The sequence below is a fragment of the Theropithecus gelada genome, chromosome 8 (genome assembly GCF_003255815.1).
Source record: "Theropithecus gelada isolate Dixy chromosome 8, Tgel_1.0, whole genome shotgun sequence".
Taxonomy (NCBI): domain Eukaryota; kingdom Metazoa; phylum Chordata; class Mammalia; order Primates; family Cercopithecidae; genus Theropithecus; species Theropithecus gelada.
Window position 1 is genome coordinate 22,056,485 of NC_037676.1, and position 23,156 is coordinate 22,079,640.

The 23,156-nt window shown below is 46.3% G+C and overlaps 1 protein-coding gene across 1 annotated transcript in view; it reads right to left on the reverse strand.

Moving 5' to 3' along the window:
- The window catches only part of LOXL2 (lysyl oxidase like 2), a 104,598-nt gene that overhangs the window by 73,034 nt on the left and 8,408 nt on the right, over nt 1-23,156 (reverse strand). Inside the window, exon 2 of the mRNA XM_025393264.1 lies at nt 517-954. Coding sequence (XP_025249049.1) covers nt 517-871 — 355 coding nt within the window. The 5' untranslated portion in view covers nt 872-954. The remainder of the gene's footprint in view (nt 1-516; nt 955-23,156) is intronic.

Below are 23,156 nucleotides of genomic sequence, written 5' to 3' on the forward strand. Positions count from 1 at the left end.
TGTTAAAACGATGAACTCCATATGCCAGGACAGCGGGAGGCATCAGGGAACTCAAGCATATGGGAGCCTTTGTGAGGAAGAGCAAGAGGTTTTCCTAACAGGGAATGATCTGGAGTAAAGTGCAACTTCCCCTGGGCTGGCGCAGCCCCCAGGCAGGGAATATGGAGTGGAGAGAGGAGCACAGGCCGATTTCACCCCATACGTGGGGTCACCAACTGTCCTGGTTTTCCTGAGGTTTTCCCAGGATGTGAGACTTTCTGTGCTAAAGTCAGGAAAGTCCTGGGCAAATCGGTATGGCTGGTCACTTACTGTGCCCCTCCTCAAATGTCCCCCACCCCTGCCTTACTGCAGGGTGCAGCCTGCGTGTGCTCGGAAGGATGCCAGCCCCTAGATGGGCATCACCAAGAGTTTACACTTTTCAGTGCGTGCAGCCTCCTCTCCCAGGCTGACCTCAGGGAAGGCAGCTCCGGGCCCTGCCAGGTGACAGCACTCAGATCCAAAGCACAGAATGTTTACCTTCCCCCTTGCCGTAGGAGGAGCTGGCAGTCCAGGACTTGGCCTCCACGTAGCCCAGCTCCCGGCAGACGACGTGGGCAGCGTGGATGGAGAAGTCGTCATCACACACGGTACCCCACTGGCCGTCGTAGTACACCTCCACCCGACCCTCGCTGTGCTTCCTCTTCTGTCCGGCCAGGCGCAGCTGAATCTTGGCCACATTGGCGGGGGCCTGGGGCTGGTGATACTCGGGAGCCGGTTGCTGGAAGTACTCGGGGTAGTGGGGCCAGCTGTCATACTGTGCCAGGCTCAGGGGGGACAGGAGGGCCAGCACAGCCAGGCAGCTGCAGAGGCGGGAGCACAGAGGCCTCTCCATCCCTGTCTTCGAGCTGATGATCCCACGAAGGGGCCCTGAGCAGCTGGGAGGGACAGGCGGGGTACGGAAGCAGCAGGAGCTTTCTGGAAGACAGGAGAGATGTGTTAGGATGAGAACGTGGGGCTACGGCGACCTACAAGGAGAACGAGAGATTTCATACCCCTTGGCTTAATATGGAAAGCTCGTCCATTCTCGACGCCAATCCAGCCCCACTCCTACCTGACATTTTCACCATGCAGGGCTAGGAGGCCCCACCTCCTTTACCCACCGTCTTCCCCAACTCTCTGGAATGCTTTTTCCAGTAGAGTTCCTGGCAGGGAACAGAGCACACTCCAACTTAATTTGAGGAGAGTTTTTTAAGACTACGGACATGCAGGCAGAGTTCTGCCGAACTAACAAAGGCTGGTGTCACACCCTAGGGCTGGCGACTCAGGGGGGCTGTGACCACCCTAGGCTTGAAGGGAGCCTGGGGGGTGAGAACTGGAGAGTGGCAGAGGGAGCTGTCTCTTAGGAGCCTTCACTGGAGAGTCTCAGAGCCAACCCACAGCAACGGCGGGGATGCAGGAGGGAGAATAAATACCTGACTCCCTTTCCTCCCATCTTTGAATGTTTCTGGTGCCTCCTATTAGGCAAACCCAGCCCCCTGCAACTCAAAGCCAGTGGCAAGGGAGCTGAGCCCATTGGGGGAGCCTGCATGGGCCGGCCTCCTGGAACATGGGGGCCGGTGGAGGAGGAGCGGGTTTGAAGGGGCGAGGGCAGGAGATTCAACACACCCACCCTCCATTAAATGAATGGCACCCCAAAACACTACAGGAGCATTTGCTAGATGAATTCTAATGTTCCCGTCAGCTTTGAGGGCTGCAATGCTAAACGAGTTTTAAAATCCTGAAGGTCATGGTCATCGTATCTGGTGGAGCCTATCTCTGAGAATTCCCGAGTGAAATCACGTAGCAAGAAGACCTTGTGTATCTTGGTCCCCTTGTAATTCAGAGAAAAAAGGAGGCTATTTTAAAAGGACCGCACGTGTGTCTCAGAGAAAGACGCAGGGCCATAAAACAGGATGAGCAGGTGGAAACTTAGGTGGGGGCATAAGGTATTTTATTTTAACCCTATGCAGAGGAGTAGGCTAATCATATTCTTCCGGTCATGGCACAATACCTTCGAGGAAGTTCTGGGTAACTTTCCTGTAGTCAGAGCTGTCCAGAGCTGCCCATGGAGGGACGATCTGCCTTGGAGAGAGGCAGTTCCATGTCTGTTGGGTGACCAGCAGCACCCAGTGCCCCAAAGAGGATGCTGGGGTGGAGATGTTGGAGCTTGGGGGACAGTCAGAACTGAGGATTTTGGAAAGTTTTCTGATGTTGCCAGAGAGCCAGCCATCCTCATCCTGCGACTAACAAACAAGGCCAGAAAGTGATGGAGGGTTCCTGTGATAGCTCCTGACCAACTGACCAATGCACAGCCTGACATGCTAGTGGTGTGACTCTGAAGGGAATCAGGGTCCTGGCCATGCACCATTCCCATCAAAGCACATCTGCATCCTCAAGCTTACCTATGTCTCACAAGAACCTTGGGGAGTAGAAGAGGCAGGTACTATCAGGATTCGTATTTTACAACAAAATCAAGAACCAGAGAGGATTAGAGATTTTACCAGAGTTGCACAGTTAGTGTAAGGAAAGCCAGAGTGGGTCACTCCCAATCTGCCATCCCATATAAAAAGTCCTGGTTCAGCTTGGATACAGAAGCCTTTATGTGTGGCACGCGCCTACCTCCCCTGCTTCAGTTCCCATGACGGTTTCTCCCTTCCCTCACCCCAGCCCTGCCCATGGCACACGTCCCATCATATCAGCCTGTACCAGCTTCAGCTGTTGTCACCTAGAACAATGCGCCTCCGTCCCCTCCCCTCCAAATGGCACATGGTGCAATCCTTCCTGTTCTTCACAGAGACCTTCCCAGGTCCTCCTATCAGATTGAATGTCTTTCTGCTTCCCTTTGACATCACATTTTGCTTGTGCTTTACACTGTTGTCATGTCTGGCTCTGCCACCGGACCCTCAGGCCCAAGGGACAGAAACCATCTCTTTGTCATTTCTGCTCAGCAACGCATCTGCCTCTGGATGTGTCAGGCTATGTTCTAGTAGATAAAGCTTCCTGCCAAGAACAACTAGAAAAGGAAGGTAAAATACTAAAACATATGTTTGAAGACATGAGAAAGTTACCGAGGCAGCAAGGACTGAAGGCGACAAGAATCCAGAGAGATGGGAAGGGCATTGAGGTGAGGCTCACATTTGCCTCTGTGTTTCCCCGGAAGACACTCGCCAATTCCACGGCAGTGATCAACAGGCTGAGAAGCTAAGCAAAGCTGCAGGCAGCCTCCAGGGACCGGGGAGACTGGGAGTTCAGAACCTGCCAAGGACAAAGGGACCTGTTAAACAGCCCCAGGCTCTCAGATGCATTCCTGAAGAGCTGCACTCTAGCAGCCAGGGCATAGGAAGGTCTGACATTCCCATAAATGGAATACCAAAGGAGAGGAGAGAAAGGATGTGCAGAGGAAATAATGGAAGAAATAATGGCCTAGAATTTTCCAGAATGACAAAATTCATCAAGCCCACACAGTGTAGTTTATAAGGAAAACCACATCTGGGCACATCGAAATCCAACTGCAGAGAAGACAAGACAGAAAGAAAAATCTTAAATACAGTCAGGGTAGAAAAGCTGTTACCTTAGAAAGAGCAGCAGAAAGACTAACAGCTGGTCCCTCAACACAAATAAGGAGACGTTAACAGCACAACATTTTCAAAGGGCAGAAAAAAATGTCTGCCCAGAATCTGTGCCCAGTGAAGAGAATGAAGGTAAAATAAGGACATACCAGATAAACAAGAGAGGAGCGAGTCTGTCACCAGAATATCCACAAGACGGAAATGCTACAAGGAATTCTTTAGGCTAAAGGAAAAATCATCCCAGATGTCAATATGGAGGCGTAGGAAGGAATGAAGAGTATGAAGTGGGAAACGATGTAGGTAAATCTCAGTAAAGTTCGAGTGTGTAAAACAGGAAAAACATCCTGTGTGGGGTTTAAAATATATGTATGATTAAAATGTATGGCAACCATAGCACGAAAGGCAGGAGGGCATTAAATGGAGCTCAAGTGGTTTGAGGTTCTTGTGTTGTCTGGGGAAGTGGTAAAAGTACTATTGTCTATTAGATTTTTAGGAAGTCTAATAGATGCATGCTGTAATCTTTATAGGAATCATTGCAAGAACTACTAAAAGTAGAACTAACAGGTTAATAAGGGCAGGTGGTAGCATTAAAAAATACTTGATTAATCCAAAATTGAAGCAATAAAACAGAGAAAAGTAACATGAAACAATTCTTACAAATAGAAAAAATATTAGATGGTGGATTTAAACTCCAATATATCAGTAATTACATTAGATAAAATAAATACTCCAATTAAAAGACAAAGATCATCAGAATGAATATAACAAAACAATTTAGCTTTATATTTTTCTTTTTCTTTTTTTTTTTTTTTGAGATGGAATCTTGCTCTGTTGCCCAGGCTGGAGTGTGCAGTGGCGCCATCTCAGCTCACTGCAACCTCTGCCTCCTGGGTTCAAGCAATTCTCCCGCCTTAGCCCCCTGAGTAGCTGGGATTACAGGCACCCACCACCACGCCTAGCTAATTTTTGTATTTTGAGTAGAGACGGGATTTCACCATGTTGGCCAGGCTGGTCTCGAACTCCTGACCTCAAGTGATCCACCCGCCCGCCTTGGCCTCCCAAAATGTTGGGATTACAGGTGTGAGCCACCACACCCAGCCCAATCCAGCTTTATATTTCTCAGAAGAGAAATGTAATGTAAAAGGACGGAAACAGATATACCATGCATACATTAACCAGAGGCAAACTGGTACAAAGTCAGATAAAGTTGACCTTAAGAAACATTACCAGAGACAAAAAGGGACAGTTTACAATCATGAAAGTCAATCCACCAGGATAATCTAACTCTTCTAAATGTGTATGCATAGCTTCAATATATATAAAAGAAATATTGAGGCCGGGCGCGGTGGCTCAAGCCTGTAATCCCAGCACTTTGGGAGGCCGAGACGGGCGGATCACGAGGTCAGGAGATCGAGACCATGCTGGCTAACACGGTGAAACCCCGTCTCTATTAAAAAATACAAAAAATTAGCCGGGCGAGGTGGCGGGCGCCTGTGGTCCCAGCTATTCGGGAGGCTGAGGCAGGAGAATGGCGTGAACCCAGGAGGCGGAGCTTGCAGTGAGATGAGATCCGGCCACTGCACTCCAGCCTGGGCGACAGAGCAAGACTCCGTCTCAAAAAAAAAATAAATAAATAAAAAATAAAAGAAATATTGATGGAACTAAAAGGAAAAAATAGACAAATTCATAATCATAGTGGGAGATTTTTACATACCTCTGTCAGTAACCGATAGAAGACAGACACAGAAAAATCCTGGTGCTGAAGATGTGAATGACATAATTAACAAACTTAACGTAATTCATAAGTTTCTATAAACTGTACTCAGCAACTGCAGAAGGCAGCTATGCTCCAGTGACACATGGAAGATACAATGATACAAACATATTAAGATATTAAGATACAATGATATTATGCAGAATATGTTGTTTAACTACAGCAGAATTCAGCTATAAACCATTAACAAAAGAACAAGTAGAAAATCCCCAAATATTTGAGAATGTTGGATGAGGAAATCTATTATCATGCATCACCTTCCAGCTCACAGTACTAAATTGATTTATTCATTCAACAAGCATTCATTGAGCTCCTACTATACCTTAGACCCTGCTGGGAGTACAGGTCTCCTTTTCCATGACGCTGACTGCCTAGCTGAAGTTCGCTTACAAGGTATCAATGATCGTTCATGGACTGAACTACCTGAGCCAGGGGGTGCCTAACTTTGAATTCAGGAAGCTTTTCCTCTTCTTTTTTTTTTTTTTTTTTTTTGAGACGGAGTCTTGCTCTGTCACCCAGGCTGGAGTGCAGTGGCGCAATCTCGGCTCACTGCAACCTCTGCCTCCCGGGTTCACACCATTCTCCTGCCTCAGCCTCCCGAGTAGCTGGGACTACAGGTGCCCGCCACTACGCCCGGCTAGTTTTTTTGTATTTTTTAGTAGAGACGGGGTTTCACCGTGTTAGCCAGGATGGTCTCGATCTCCTGACCTCGTGATCTGCCCGTCTTGGCCTCCCAAAGTGCTGGGATTACAGGCTTGAGCCACCGCGCCCGGTCTGTTTTGTTTTGTTTTGTTGTTTTGTTTTTTTGAGACACGGTCTTGCTATGTCACCCAGGCTGGAGTGCAGTGGTGTGATCAAAGCTCACCACAGCCTCAACCTCTTGAGTCCAAGAGATCCTCCTACTCAGCTACTCAGCTTCCCGTGTAACTGGAACCACAGGCATGCGTCACCATGCCTAGCTAGGTTTTGGGGTTGCTTTTTAATTTTTAAATGTATCCTCATCTTGTGGAAATTAAAGACAGAAAGCCAATGAATTGCCAAAGGTCACACAGAGTGCTTGGCAAGCAGCTAACATTATAAAGCACCCCCACGTGCAGGCACTGTTCTCAACGCTCTAGTGTTTTAATTCACTTGATGTGGTAGGCACCGTTATTACCCTTGGGAGGAAACTGAGGCACAGAGAAGTTTGATAGCTTGCCTAAGGTTGCGCTGACGGTAAGTGCAAGCCAGGATCTGAAGGTGGTGGCAGGCTGACCTGGGTTCTGTCCCCCACCGCAAAGCTCTATTGCCCCCAGCCTGTCTATCTCCCTCCCCTGACCTTCCCACCCCATCCCCCAAGGGCTTCAGAGACTTCCAGATCCTCTAATCTAGACAGAAATGAAAAAAATACGTGGTCTTGCAACGTTTTAAAAGACATATTAGGCCGGGCGTGGTGGCTCACACCTGTAATCCCAGCACTTTGGGAGGCCAAGGCAGGCAGATCACGAGGTCAAGAGATCGAGACCATCCTGGCCAACATGGTGACACTCCATCTCTACTAAAAATACACAAATTAGCTGGGCGTGGTGGTGCGCGCCTGTAGTCCCAGCTACTCAGGAGGCTGAGGCAGGAGAATTGCTTGAACCTGGGAGGCAGAGGTTGTGGTGAGGAGAGATCACGCCACTGCACTCCAGCCTGGTGACAGAGTGAGACTCCGTCTCAGCAAAACGAAGACATGTTAATCTCTGGATTTGTATATTTGTAAACTGCTCTACCCATTTTCCTGGATTCTCCAATCTGTGGGAATGCTTTAGTGTTCAACTCCTAAATCTTTTCCAGAACGGCGCTCCTGAATTTTTTGCCTCTTTTGTAGGGCCTTCGCCTACTCCCTCCTCTGGGGGATTGTAACACATTAAACCCAGCTGCTTTCCTCTCCGTTTAAAAATTACTCAAGTTTTTTTGTTGTTGTTCTTTATAGTGAAAGTTACACAAGCTGGTAAAAAAAATATGCAAAACGCAAACAAGTAAAAGGAAGAAAATAAGAGCTGGGCATGGTGGTTCACACCTGTAATCCCAGCACTTTGGGAGGCCAAGACGGTTGGATCACTTGAGGTCAGGGGTTAAAGACCAGCCTGGGAAACATGGCGAAACCCTGTCTCTACTGAAAATACAAAAATTATGTGGGCGCCTGTAATCCCAGCTACTCGGGAGGCTGAGGCAGAAGAATTGCTTGAACCTGGGAGGTGGAGGTTGCAGTGAGCTGAGATTGTGACACTGTACTCCAGAGAGAGACTCCGTCTCAAAAAAATAAAATAAAAGTAAGAAAATAACTTGTAATACCACTGGGGGGCGGGTAACCATGATCAAAACTGTGTTATAAACCTCTCCAGTCTTTTTTTTTTTTTGGTACACATTTCCTTTTAAAAATTGGAATCATTTTCTATCCACTGCTTTGTAAACTGCTTTTCACACTGAACAGCATACTGCAAACATTATGCCTTATGGAATATTCTTTCATAAGATTTTTATAACATAGTACTCAATCTTATGGATACAGAATAATCAAGTTTCTAATTTTTTTTACTGCTATAAACGTTGTTGTAGTTGAAACTTGGCACAATCTTGGGATAAATTCCTAAGAGTGAAATTGCTGGGCCCAAGGGTTTGTACAAAAGCAACACTTTTGCAAAACTATATGAACTGCCTTCCAGAAAGACTGTGCCAGCTGAAACCTCCGCCAGCAGTATGTAGGTTTCCCCCAAACCTCAAAAACTCTGGCTATGACCATGTTTGCAAACTTTCCTCCATCTGATAAGCAAAAGAGGGTATTCTGTTTTAACAAGCATTCTTTTTATTACTAAAGAGGCAGAGCTTTTTCTCTCCCTTGCCCCGTGCTTATTGTCCACCTGTATTTCTTTTTTGGAGATTACAGCTTCCTGCCTTATACCCCTTTTTCTATTGAGCTTTTCCCTTGTTGCTTTGTAAGATTCATTTTTCACACTGGTATCCTTCCAACCTCAGGGAGGAAACACTGACAGCTCTTCTGGGTGACCACGCTGCCTCCAGCAGATCAGGATGGGAACAGCGAGGCCATGCCAGGTTCCATGGGCGCCAACGTCGTCCCCTCTCTGCTTACGTTGCTCACACAGAAGTGGGTGTTACAGGTGAACGGGCACCTGACTGGGCCCCCGAGCCTAACACAGTGCCTGGTGCATGTTAGCTGCTTAATTAAGATGGGTTGGATAATAACAGGGGATGCATGGCTCAGAGCAGACCCCTCATTCCTGGGAAAGACAGGGGAGGGGACCAGGCAAACCACAGCTTTGCTGATGGTGCTGGAGAGAGCCACAATGTCATTATAAACAACTGAGAGCTCACAAAGCAGCTGGAATGAGCACAGGCAGAAGTTCTGAGATTATAGAGATTATAGTTAGGTTGGCATAATGAGTGGGCTCCATTACACCCAGACAACCAGGCCCCCTTTTTCAGTTTTTATCTCTGTGAAGTAGACACATTCTGACCTGTGATAAAATGCAATCAGCACCTGGGCGTGGCGGCTCACGCCTGTAATTCCAGCACTTTGGGAGGCTGAAGCGGGCAGATCACAATGTCAGGAGTTCGAGACCAGCCTGACCAACATGGTGAAACCCCATCTCTACTAAAAATACAAAAATTAACTGGGCATCATGGCACGCGCCTGTAATCCCAGCTACTTGGGAGGCTGAGGCAGAAGAATCGCTTGAACCTGGGAGGCGGAGCTTATAGTCAGTCGAGATCATGCCACTGTACTCCAGCCTGGGGGACAGAGCAAGTCTCTGTCTCAAAAAAAAAAAAAAAATGCAATCAGTGAATCAACACAGTGGCAAATCGGAGGAAAAACTTTCTGACTTTATCCTCACTTTTTCCTAGGAGGTGGGAGCCCTGTCCTGAGACTTATAGAACCACTGAAGTCCTGAAAGTCCTAGGTGAACAAGACTATTATTATGGGCTGAATTGTGTGTCTTTCTGTCCTGCTGTGGTCAGTCGGTCTAGGACCTGAATCCCTCCCTGTCGAAACCCTGCTCCAACATCACTGGTCCTGATTCTGCTGCTAGAACTCCATAATGCTTCCTGCCTGGATCTCTCAAGACTGCCTGAAGATGCTCTTCTCTGGGGTGGACCATTCTCTCTACCTGCTGTGTCTGTTGGAGGCGACTACATCCGATTATTATGGCTGAACCCGCCCCAAATGCCTGTTCCCACCCTCAAGTCCATGTGTGTTTACTCTGGACCCTGACATCTCCAGGGATGCTCTGCCCACACCCAGCTGATCTGACCTGGTGGTCATCTGGTACCTGACATGCCTCTCTGTAGTGGTTTTAAACAAGTCGACCCTATGACCCCAGGTCAAAGCGCACGTAGAGTGGGACCTCTGGCCTTCCTGTCTTCGATTGTGTGGGCCCTCCTGCCTCTCTGCAACCCTCCTCCTGGAATTGACTGGCACCACTGCTTCTGTACAGAGGTGATGTTGGATGTCTTGGAATCAGAAAATGGTGTCTGAATCCTGCCTTCCCCACTTCCTAGCTATATTAAGAGCCTCAATTTCTTCTTCCAAATATAGAAATTACCTTCCTTGTGTGTGTGTGTGTGTGTGTGTGATGGTTAAATGAAATAATGTGAAGATCCCTAGCACACAGCATCGAATCAGTCATGTTAATTTTCTTCTTTCCTTCCTTTGAATCTAGAACCTCTGATAATGGGGCTCTGTGCTTCATACTTAGTAAATATTGACCGAGTGAGTAAGTATAAATTTCTATTCCAATATTCACAACCTATCAATAATACCTTTCCCTCTGACCTAATTACATTGGAATGCAAGCTGACAAATTCATTCCTTGTCATTTTTCATATTAAGACATTTAAGTCTTTTTTTTGTTTTTTTTGAGACGGAGTCTGGCTCTGTCACCCAGGCTGGAGTGCAGTGGCCGGATCTCAGCTCACTGCAAGCTCCGCCTCCCGGGTTTACGCCATTCTCCTGCCTCAGCCTCCCGAGTAGCTGGGACCACAGGCGCTCGCCACTTCGCCTGGCTAGCTTTTTGTATTTTTTTAGTAGAGATGGGGTTTCACCGTGTTAGCCAGGATGGTCTCGATCTCCTGACCTCGTGATCCGCCCGTCTCGGCCTCCCAAAGTGCTGGGATTACAGGCTTGAGCCCCGCGCCTGGCCAAGACATTTAAGTCTTAAGGAATAATTAGTTATTTCTATGAGGGCACTTTTACGTTTTTAACAAGAAACTCCTAGATGTGAATTTCTAGATATGAATTTTACCTATTGTGCAAGGCTGGAAGTAAGAATATTAGGATTTTTTCATGAGTAGTTGGACCTGACCCATGCCCTTCAAAACAGCTCGCCTATATGCCTGTTTGCCTCTGAAATTCACTTGTGTAGTAAAGGCAGTAGGCAAATGTTGAGGTAATTTATGGCATACAAAGATCTGGGATCAGAAAATCTCACCCTAGCAGATAATCAAGGCTTATGTCTAGACAGGAATTATGGGTTATAAGGTTGGACCAAGGAGGGGCAGAGCAAGGCACGATCCCAGCCCAGCATAGCTGACTTCCAAGGCAATACACCAGCTCAGCTGCACACACCTGCTTGCCCTGAAGGTAATGAGCCTCCAAACACGTGCTGGACATGGGTGCTCCAAAGGGGCTGTCAAGACCTGAGGCAGTGAGTGCTGCTGACACAGAGGGGAGAACAGGCTACCTGCAGTTACTTCTGCAGAACCAACAGGGAACGGCAATTCCTCAAGTCTCACCTCCTCCAAGAAGTCCACTCAGCTTACTTCCAACAATACCTGCAGCTGGCTCAGGAGGCTCGAGGGGTTGGACAGATTTCATTCCCTAACTGAGTCCATTTCCAAACAGATGTCTCAGGAGGGCAGAAGGAAGGAGTAACTTAAAAGGCTTCAGTGGCCGGGCGCAGTGGTTCACGCCTGTAATCTCAGCACTTTGGGAGGCGGAGGCGGGCGCATCACCTGAAGTCGGGAGTTTGAGACCAGCCTGGCCAACGTGGTGAAACCCCGTCGCTACTAAAAATACAAAAATTAGCCAGGCATGGTGGCAGGTGCCTGTAATCCCAGCTACTCGGAAGGCTGAGGCAGGAGAATCGCTTGAACCCAGGAGGCGGAGGTTGCAGTGAGCCAAGATCACACTGTTGTACTCCAGCCTGGGCAACAAGGGCAAAACTCTGTCTAAAGGAAAAAAAGAAAAAAGTCTCCAACTTTCCCACCTTTCAGCATGGACAGTGAATTAGAAGGTGCGAAGAGGCAATTTGCAGTAACCTTTGGGAGTCTGATAATTTTCTCGTGCACAGACTGGAGGGAACAATTCTACAGCAGTTTCCCTCCGCTATGGACATAAAGACTTTCCTACTCTCTGCCTGTTTTATGTATTTATTTACCACTCCCTGGGCCCCCCGTCCTGTTTGAAGAGGATCACTTCTACTTTTATACAGCAACCTGGACACCACATGGGCTGGTGTGGAAGGTGGGCTTCTGTGAAAGAGAATGTTGGATTTTTTTTTTTTTTTTTTTTTCTTTAGATAGAGCTTTTCACTCCTGTTGCCCAGGCTGGAGTGTGGTGGTGTGATCTCGGCCCACTGCAACCTCTGCCTCCCAGGTTCAAGCAATTCTCCTGCCTCAGCCTCCCAAGTAGCTGGGATTACAGGCACACACCACCACACCCAGCTAATTTTTTTTCTTTCTTTCTTTTTTGTATTTTCAGTAGAGAAGGGGTTTCGCCATGTTGGCCAGGCTGGTCTTGAACTCTTGACCTTAAGTGATCTGTCTGGCTCAGCCTCCCAAAGTGCTGGGATTACAGGCATGAGCCACCGCACCCAGTCAAAATTGGATGTTTAAAAGTAAAACAGAACCTATATGTATTAATCATTCATCAGTATCAATCTGTTTTTGATCAGTAACAATCAGCATGTGAAAAGTGCTAAGACAGGTATTCACTCATTTCATCCTCTCGTCTGGATAAGCACTGCCCAATAAAACCGTAATGTGAGCTACATATGAAATTTTAAATTCTCTAGTAGCCACATTCCAAAAGTAGAATGAAACAGATGAAATCAATGTTAAAGATGTATTTTATTTCATGCAATATATCCCAAATATTATTTCGATATGGAATCAATACAAAAATTATTAATGAGATGTTTTGCGTTCTTTTTTCTTTTTGTACTAAGTCTTTGAAATCCAGCATGTACTTTGTGTTTGTAGTGCATCTCAGTTCCAACCAGTGCCTTGCAAGTGTTTGGTGGCCCCATATGCTGGTGGCTGCCATACTGCACAACACAGCTTTGGACAACCCCCTGAGCAAGGTATTATCAGCATCCCTATTTTCCCAAGGAAAAACCGAGGGACAGAAAGGCTCCATGATTTTCCTATAGTCACACTGCTAAAAAGTGATCAAGCTGGAATTTGTAACCAGGCCAGCCAGATACCAGAGCAGACGCCCTTATTCACTAATTGTTGAGGTCAGGAGTTCGAGACCAGCCTGGCCAACATGGTGAAATCCCGTCTCTACTAAAAAATACAAAAATTAGCCAGGCGTGGTGGCACACACCTGTAATCCCAGCTGCTCAGGAAGCTGAGGCAGGAGACTCGCTTGAACCCTGGAGGTGGAGGTTGCAGTGAGCTGAGCTCATGCCACTGCACTCCAGCCTGGGCAACAGAGCAAGACTCCTTCTCCAAAAAAAAAAAAAAAGAAAGAAAACAAAATATAAGTGCTCTGTGTCTCTTATGATGTCTTAGAATAAACAAATATGTAAGTTCTCCATCTACCCTTCCAGACATTTGAGGACATCTGTACTAGTGGCAGATACATTTCTCTTCTCTATACCTATTAGTCCTTGCTCAGAGATCTTAATTTCACAAAAGAAATAAAAAAGCCTGGTAGAGATATCACAGTGGGGAGAGTTTTTAGAAAACAGGCAGGTCTATTCTCAGCATTCACCTTGGAAGACCTCCAAGGGTGTCTCAACATCGACTGTCTAAGAAGCATCTGCTCCAGTGAAGCCACCTCCGTCCCCATCGTGGAAATTCCAGGACCCTCCTCTACCCTGAACACAAGCAGAGAGCATCTGCCAACTGGGTCAGCAGAACGTGGGAGACTCAGGCCAAGGATTTCCGTAGCTCCCTCCACACGCTCCAAAGAGACGCGGCTTTCACAGGCACACAAGCGTCCACAAGGGGAAGGCCTCCCAAGGTGCTGGGATTGCAGGCACAAGCCAAGGTGGGAGGCCCACCTTGGAGAGTATCCTGTTCAAACCTCGTTTGAGTGAGGTCTGGGAGCTGCTGTGGCAGATGGCCTTAATTATTCACACAGTTGAGCCCAGGAGTGGGTCATAATTAGAGGGACAAGGCAAGGTGCCGAAGGACTGAAGTCTCTGACTGACACAAATAAAAGCCAGAGACCACCAGGAAAAGTTGGTTGTGCCTGGCTCTTCAGAAAGGGAAAATTATCCCCCTAATACGGTCTCACTGGGTTCTTGACTGCACGGCTGAGAACACTCTTACATTCAATGCAATCCATTCAAGGCTACAACATTTGCACAGCTGATTCTAGTATAAGCTTTGCAAAACAAGAGGCACTGTGTCCTTGGGGGGTATCAGAGAGAGAGATCAGGAAATAATTCCTTCACATCAGAGGGACTCGGGGACTGAGATCAGCTTACCTTCCCCAGGGTCTCGGGCACCTCCCAATGCAGGGGCTCACTCAGACAGCACACAGCACGCCCTTCCAGGAAGAGCAGGCGGGATGCTCTGCCCCCTCTTTACTGAACATAAGCGGCATTGACTCGTGGCTTATACGTGCAGAAATTGGTTCAAATCTTATTTCTTCGCTTCTTAGCTCTGTGACCTAGGCCCACTTAGATTTTTCTAAGTCTCAGGATTTCATCTACCAAATGGAAACAACATGTAGTTAAAAACAACTTTTCTGGCTGGGTGCGGTGGCTCACGCCTGTAACCCCAGCATTCTGGGAGGCTGAGGCAGGTGGATCACTGGAGGTCAGGAGTTCGAGATCAGCCTGGCCAACATGGTGAAACCCCGTCTTTACCAAAAATACAAAAATTAGCCAGTCGTAGTGGTGGGCACCTGTAATCCCAGCTACTTGGGAGGCTGAGGCGGGAGAATCACTTGAACCTGGAAGGTGGAGGTTGTAGTGAGCCGAGATCACGCCATCTCACTCCAGCTGGGGCAATAAGAATGAGACTCCATCTCCAAAAAAAAAAAAAAACTTTTATAAGGAAAAATATGAAACATCTTTTCAAGCCTGCTATAAAAATCTTAAGTTCCTGTCCCATAGTAGGTTGTCAATAAAAACAGCAGCTAATATATCTTGGTTCGAACTGGTGCTGCCTGCTAGATTCGGGTCAGGTTATTCAAGCACCAGCTACAGTTTTGAGTGATACCAAGCTGCATAATGCAGTTGTTTATATTTAATTTTTATCTTCAGCTTCCCCAAGTGTTATTTGGGGAACTGTGAGCTGCCAAGGCTGAGCCTACGTAGTTCCTTCTGGATCCAGCTCCTTGCATCAACTTAAAAACTAGAAATGGGCTGGGTGCTCATGCCTATAATCCTGGCACTTTGGGAGGCCAAGGCGGGATGATTGCTTCAGCTCAAGGGTTTGAGACCAGCTTGAGCAACATAGGGAGATCCTGTCTCTACAAAAAAATGTTTTTTAATTGGCTGGGCATGGTGGCAAATGCCTATAGTTCCAGCTACTCGGGAGGCTGAGGCAAGAGGATCACTTGAGCCCAGGAGGTCGAGGCTGCAGTGAGCTGTGATTGTGCCACCACACTCCAGTTCACCGTGGGCGACAGAGCTGAGACTTGTCTCCAAGAAAAACAAAAACAAAGAAACAAAAAATATACACACATACACACACACAAAACTAGAAATGTACATTTACTCCAAAGAATATACAGTATTAGCAAAAAGCTTAATTATCTAAATAAAAAGGTGTCTTCTCATATACTGTATAAATTAGGTATGTGCAAAATTGTGCCACGTCTGCAAATATGGCTTTTAAGCAGGAGGGTAGGGAAAAAAAGACTTTTAAGCAGGGCTTATATCAACCAGTGCTTGCGGATCTTGCTGACAGCTGGGGAAGGGGGCTGGGTTGGACGGAGAGAAAGAGGTTCCAAACCTTGATCTTACTCAAGGTTCTGAGTTGGTCATGAGCAGTACTGTTACAATTGTCCAACAAGCATCATTCACTGGAAGACATCATTAGCCCTTGAAGCACCTGTCACCCTAAGAACTTTCCAGTACACTCCAGAATCCCTGATTTTCTCATCCCAGTAGTAGTATTGTCCTGCTAATGGATGAGTGTTTGAAAATCCTTCATGAAGCCTCACTTAATTTTGACCCAGCAGAGCTAACAGAGGAAAAGAAGAAAATGTAAAACTGGCCTTTCCAGGGTCCTTTTCTTAGACTACCACCTTGATAGCTGAGTCAGTCTGCCTAGGAAGGAATGTGAAAGGCCTACTCCAAAAAATGCTCCAGTATCAAGATTTTCCTTGAAGCTACTCAAATTTTTTTCTTCCTCCAAAAGCAATCCCTTTTGAATCATTTCATCATCCACCTAAAAAGGCATTCTGTGTTATAGAATTCACCTGTTTAATGGTACCTTCTGGAAAATCCAGTGACAACTGGCTTCCTAGTTCATTCTTAAACACAGGAGAAACCCAGAACATGGCCTCTGATCAATGACACTTGACCTTATGTCACGCAGTCGAATAACGCCCCATGTGACCAACTGATTCCTAGTCAATAGCAACAATTGTTTTTATTACCAATAGCAGTAACAATTCCTAGTCATGCACAGATAAAGGAAAACACGTAAAAATTATACACTGTGTTTGGACATCATGCTTTTAGATTTTCAAGTGCCCTGACACAACCGGATCCTGATGTGATGCTCATTAACTGCCTCCTTCCCTAATATGAGTATGTGGGACATAGGACTCTCGCAAAGCAGGCTTCAATGGGACCCTACTTTGCTTGCCTGGCCTCCAGCAGGCCCCCAGTAAATAGGGAAGTGATTCATTCCTCCCAGCACTGGCTCCACATCTTGTGCCCTGGAGCTCCCAGCAACAGTCCTGCCTGCCCTCGATTTGAAGCATCTCATAAACAACCTGGCAGTTCTCAGCCAGGAACAGTGCCCTACCCTGCCAAGGGCACTTGCTTGCAACCATGTGGCCCAGAGCTCGGCTGAATTCTTCCCTCCAGACAGAATGTTCCGCTTGACATTTCTGCCAGATGCCTGCATTCACATTTGGGATCAGGGGCTAGGGTGGGGTCTCTCTCCTCCATCAGACCCTCCCTGCCTGGGATTCCTGCTTGGACCAACAGGAGAGATGAATGGTCCTCATTCATGGCCCAGAGCGCACTGTGGAGTGGCGATCCCAGCTGTGGTCTGGGGCTGCTCCTGGCCCCACGGAGAACACATTCCTTTGTGGAAAGAGGCTGTCTTGGCTGAAAGGGGTTTGCTCAGAGAATGAGGGAAGTGGCTCAGGAGCCAGAGGACTCTTTAGAACCACCTTAGACAAGAATGGAGACTTTAACATCAGGCTTGGTTTGGGCTGTCTGGTCCACTTGGCCCTTGGCCAAAGATTCTACTTCAGTCTCCTCCATTTCTGGCCACAAAGTGGGAATGTTCAGGGCACAGTGAGATGGCGAGAAGGTAAGCATACAAAACTGCATTTTTTCCCCAGCCTCCAAAAAGAGGTCTTTGTTGGCATAATTTGTTGTGACCGATGGGGGCTCCCTTCAGCCCACCTCTGGCTCTGCATGGAATCTCATTCTGACCAGGCTGTTTCCTGGGAAGGTTGAAGGTACAGTTTCAAAGACTTTAAAATGTGCCTACCAGAGACTCTCAGATTGGATTAGAGTGCAACAGCCAAATACATAGTGTCTATAAGACACATCTCTTCTCTGCAGCTCATAAAGAAGGAGCAGGGAAAATCCAAAATCGGTGATTTTGCTTAAAGGCAATTCAGAAGTGACTGAGACAAGCATATCTTATTAGTCTGTTTTCACACTACTGATAAAGACATACCTGAGACGGGGTAATTTATAAAGAAAAAGAGGTTTAATGGACTCACAGTTCCACGAGGCTGGGGAGGCCTCATAATCATGGTCGAAGGTGAAAGGCATGTCTTACATGGCCGCACACATGAGAGAATATGAGAGCCAAGCAAAAGGGGTTTCTCTTTATAAAACCATCAGCTCTTGTAAGACTCATTCACTACCACAAGAACAGTATGAGGAAAGTTGCCCCCATGATTCAATTATCTCCCACCGGGCCCCTTCCACAACATGTGGGAATTATGGGAGCTACAATTTAAGATGAGATTTGGGTGTGGACACAGTCAAATCATATCAATGCCCATCGGGTTCATATTACCCAATCCCTACACCCTAAACAAACAAACAACAACAAAACAAGAAATGTGGTTTGACTATAAGGTAACACGCAAGAATTGGAAAAACATGGCCAGGATCTCAGAGTGGTCTCAGATTCAAATCTGGCTTCTGCAAATGGGGAAGAGTTTTAGGGTCTTCAAGGGCTACATAAGAAGTTAAAGTGCTCAGCATAGTGACTGTCTCAGTCACCAAAATTATAAAATCAGCAACAATCTGAATAAAATCCAGGAGGCATATCATCCGTCATTCCCATCCACCACTCTTGTGTAACAGGCTTTAATCATCCTCCCCAACTACACACACACTCTCTCAGACACACTGTTTCTCAGAGTTAATCATCTATGGCCAAATCGGTCTGAGTTTCTGTGCCACTTTCAAGGCAATGTTGAATCCACAAAAGGCAGGCAAGGGGGAGGTGATCAGAAGCCAAATCCAAAATGGCGTGCAACCTTGGTAAGCAACGAAATCACTGCAAGCAAGTCCAGGGATTACAGGGATGGGGCCCGTGGCATGAAAATTCCTGGAGGGGGAGTGCCGAGATTTGGCCTAGGCATAGATGCTGAGGTCAGGAAGGGTTTGGGTGGTTGGAAATAAGATGAGTGTACTGGGTGAAAGATGGCGGGAGTCCTGGGCTGGAGGGAGTACAAAACCAGTTTTTCTGAGATGACTCATCAAAAGTGGCCAGGGAGGCACCTTCTGAGCTGAGTCCCCAAGTGACATCCTACCTATGCCCTTCCTGCTTAGCTTGTCGCGTGCCTCACGTGAGGCTTATCACAGCAGACCTCGCCCTTGGCTCCATATACCTTTTGCATCTCCAGAAGCTGCCAGGCCAAGTTCTCATCCAAGCAATGCAACCTGGGCCAACAGTCAATTCTTCAGGCCTGTGCTTGTCCTATGAGAGCCAAACCCAGAGAACCCAGTGATGACAGGGGCCGCTGGTACAGAGACTATGGCCACATTTTCAGCTTGTCTGGAAATTTCTGGCTCCATAAGGTGGTCAGGTAGGAGTGCTGGTCTGAAGTTCATTAAGAGCCCGTGATCTGGAACTTTGTGGCCCATCACAGCATTGGATCCTGTCCAGAAGCCTAAGGAGCAATAGCAGCAGGCACCAAGTGTCACATCACTGAAGCTGGCCGGGCTTGGCTGCTACAATGCCAGCTGGTGCTGGGTCACCAGGGACCATTCATCAAAGTAATGTCATCCACAGGGTAGTGGCATATAGAGAGAGACCTGCAGGTCCTCACATTTACTGAGGGGACAGACCTTGTCAGCTACCTGTGAAGCTGATCAGTTTCACTGGTGCTGATCACATGCCTCTTCTGGGCCTCTTTTTTAAGAATGATTCTAATATTCTCACTGCGTCTCCAGACTGCATTGGCCCCCACTACCAGTGACAGGATGTCTCCATCCTCTTTAGCATGACACAAACTAGCTTCAACCTGCTACCCTGAGCTCCAGCCATGTTGACCTGTGCGCAAGGCGTTCCAACTGCTTTTACACCTCCCTGCCTTTGGACTTGCCATTTCCTGTTCTAGAATATCACATATCCACTTCATGAACACCTACTCTTTAAGAATCTACTCAAGTGTGTGTATAAAACATCCTAAGGAATCTGCCAAAAACTATTAAAACTGGTAAATGAGTTCAGTAAGGTTACGGGATAACAATATTAATATACAAAAATTAACTATATTTCTACATACAATGAAAAATTCAAAATGAAATAAAGCAATCCCATTTACAATAGCATCAAAAATAATAAAACACTTGGGAGTAAGTTTAACAAAAGAAGTGTAAACTTTATACTCTGAAAACTACAAAACATTGTTAAAAGAAATTAAAGAAGATCTAAATAAATGGAAAACATCCCATGTTCATGGATTAGAAGACTTAAATGGTTAAGATGAGAATACTCCTCAAATTGATCTACAAATTCAACACAATTTCTATCAGAATCCCAGCTGACTTCTTTGTAGAAGCTGGCAAGCTGATTGATTCTAAAATTCCCATGGAAGTGCAAGAGACCCAGAATAGCCAAAACAATTCTGAAAAGGAGAACAAAGTAAGAGGACTCATACTTCCTGTTTTCAAAACTTACTACAAAAGTCAAGGCAGTATGGTACTGGGATAAGGAGAGACATATAGATCAATGGAATAAAACTGAGAGTCCAGAAATAAACTCATATATATATCTACGGTCAATTGGTTTGTACAAGGTCCCAAGATCATTCAATAGGGAAAGAATAGTCTTCAAAAAACAGTGCTGGAACAACTGCATAGCCACATGCAAAAGAATGAAGTTGGAACCCAACCTCACAGCATTTACAACAATAACTGAAAATGGATCAAAGACCTAAATGTAAAAGCTAAAACTGTAAAACTCTTAGAATAAAACATAGAGTAAGTCTTCATGGATTTGGCAGTGATTTCCTTTTTTTTTTTTTTTTTTTGAGACGGAGTCTCGCTCTGTCACCCAGGCTGGAGTGCAGTGGCGCAATCTCGGCTCACTGTAAGCTCCGCCTCCCGGGTTCACACCATTCTCCTGCCTCAGCCTCCCGAGTAGCTGGGACTACAGGGGCCCGCCACCACGCCCGGCTAGTTTTTTTTTGTATTTTAGTAAAGACGGGGTTTCACCGTGTTAGCCAGGATGGTCTCGATCTCCTGACCTCGTGATCCACCCACCTCAGCCCCCCAAAGTGCTGGGATTACAGGCGTGAGCTACCGCGCCCGGACTGGTAGTGATTTCTGAAGACATTACACCAAAAGCACAAGAAACAAAAGGAAAATACATGTAAATTAAACTTTATCAAAATAAAAAAAGCTTCTGCACATCAAACAGAAAATGTTTTGAAGATGCTTTAGGAACCAGGGCAGCAGTGGTGATGGTGATAAAAAAGGGTGATGACCAAATAGTTACCGCACTTATTCTACTGTTTTGTCATTGTCTATTTGCATGTCTGTTTCTCTTTTAAGCTGGTGATCCCTCTAGAGGGTAAGCATCTGTAGCTTATACGCTTCTGGATCCCCTGTGCTCAACACAGAATAGACGTCGAATAAATGTGATTTGAACTGGAAAGAAAAAAGACACTGTCAAGAAAGGGAAAAGATAACCCACAGAATGGGAGAAAATATTTATAAATCATATATCTGCAATGGTCTAGAATTCAGAATATGTAAAAATCATTTATAATTTAACAATAAAAAGACAAGAAACCCAGGCCGGGCGCAGTGGCTTATGCCTGTAATCCCAGCATTTTGGGAGGCCAAGGTGGGTGGATCATCTGAGGTCAGAAGTTTGAGACCAGCCTGGCCAACATGGCAAAACCTCGTCTCCACTAAAGATACAAAAATTAGCCAGATGTGGTAGTGCGTGCCTGTAGTCCCAGCTACGCAGGAGGCTGAGGCAGGAGAATCGCTTGAACCCAGGAGGTGGAGGTTGCAATGAGTTGAGATCGTGCCACTGCACTCTAGCCTGGGTGACAGAGTGAGACTCTGTCTCAGGAAAAAAAAAGACAACCAACCCAAATAAAAATGGGCAAAAACTTAAATAGACACTTCCCCAAAGAAGATATACAAATGGCTTACAAGCACATAAAAAGATGTGCTACATCACTCGTCATTAAGCAAACACAAAGTACCATGAGACACCACTTCTTACCCATAAAGGTGGCTGGAATTTTTTTCTAAGTGGAAAATAAAAAGTGTCGGCAAAGACGTGGAGAAATTAGAACCTTCATATGTTGCTAGTGGAAATGTAAAATGCTACAGCCACTGTGAAAAACAATTTGGTGATTCCTCAAAAAGCTAAATGTAGAATTACTATATGACCCAGCAGCCCCTCTCCTAAGTACATACCCCCCAAAATTGAAACACATCGAAACAGGTGTTCAAACAAAACTTTCACATGAATGTTCATAGCAGTACTATTCATAATGCTCAAAGGGTGGAAACAATCCAAATGTCTGTCAACTATAAATGGATTAACAAAATAATAAAACTATTCCATTAACAAAAATGGAAAACAATAGAATATTATTCAGCCATAAAAAGTAATGAAATAACTGACACATGCTACAACATGGGTGAGGCTTAAAAACATTAGGGGAGCACTGTTGCTCACGCCTGTAATCCCAGCACTTTGGGAGGCCAGGGCGGGTGGATCACGAGGTCAAGAGATCGAGACCATCCTGACCTACATGGTGAAACCCCGTCTCTACTAAAAGTACAAAAATTAGCTGGGCGTTGTGGCACACGCCTGTTGTTCCAGCTACTCGGGAGGATGAGGCAGGAGAATTGCTTGAACCCAGGAGACGGAGGTTGCAGTGAGCTGAGATGGCGCCACTGCACTCCAGCCTGGTGACACAGCAAGACTCCGTCTCAAAACAAAAAAACAAACAAACCCCACATATTTACACAAATTATCCAAAATTGGCAATATAGAGACAGAAACTAGATTAGTGGCTGTTTAAGGCTGGGAGGATAGGCGGTGGTGGCTAACGGATACGGACTTCTCTTTATGTTGATGAAAACATTTTAAAGTTGACTGGGGTGATATTTGCACATACCTGTGAATATACTGAAATACATTGACTTGTACATTTTAATGGGTGAATTGGCTGATACGCAAATTATATTTCAATAAAGCCTTTTTTAAAAGAATCCACTTTGATGACACTTGAAAGTGTCATGCAGGCAGCATGGGGTTGGTTGCCAGGCATCAGAATATTACTCTTAAGACTTTATTATTATTATTTTATTATTTTTGGAGGCAGAGTCTCATTCTGTCGCCCAGGCTGCAGCACAGTAGCACGATCCTGGCTCATTGCAACCTCCACCTCAGCCTCCTGAGTAGCTGGGATTACAGACATGCACCACCACGACTGGCTAATTTTTGTACTTTTAGTAGAGATGGGGTTTCACCCTGTTGCCCAGGCTGGTCCCGAACTGCCGAGCTCAGGCAATCCCCCCACCTTGGCCTCCCAGTGTGCTAGGATTACAGGTGTGAGCCACGGTGCCCAGCCTTATTTCTAAATACACACATGAACTATCAGAGTCACTAATAAATCATTCTACTTAAGAAGAGAGAGAGGGCCAGGCACGGTGGCTCACGCCTGTAATCCCAGCACTTTGGGAGGCTGGGGCAGGTGGATTGCCTGAGGTCGGGAGTTTGGGGGTAGCCTGACCAACGTGGAGAAACCCTATCTCTACTGAAAATATAAAACTAGCTGGGTGTGGTGGCGCATGCCTGTAATCCCAGCTACTCGAGAGGCTGAGGCAAGAGAATTGCTTGAACCCGGGAGGCAGAGGCTGCAGTGAGCCAAGATCGGGCCACTGCAC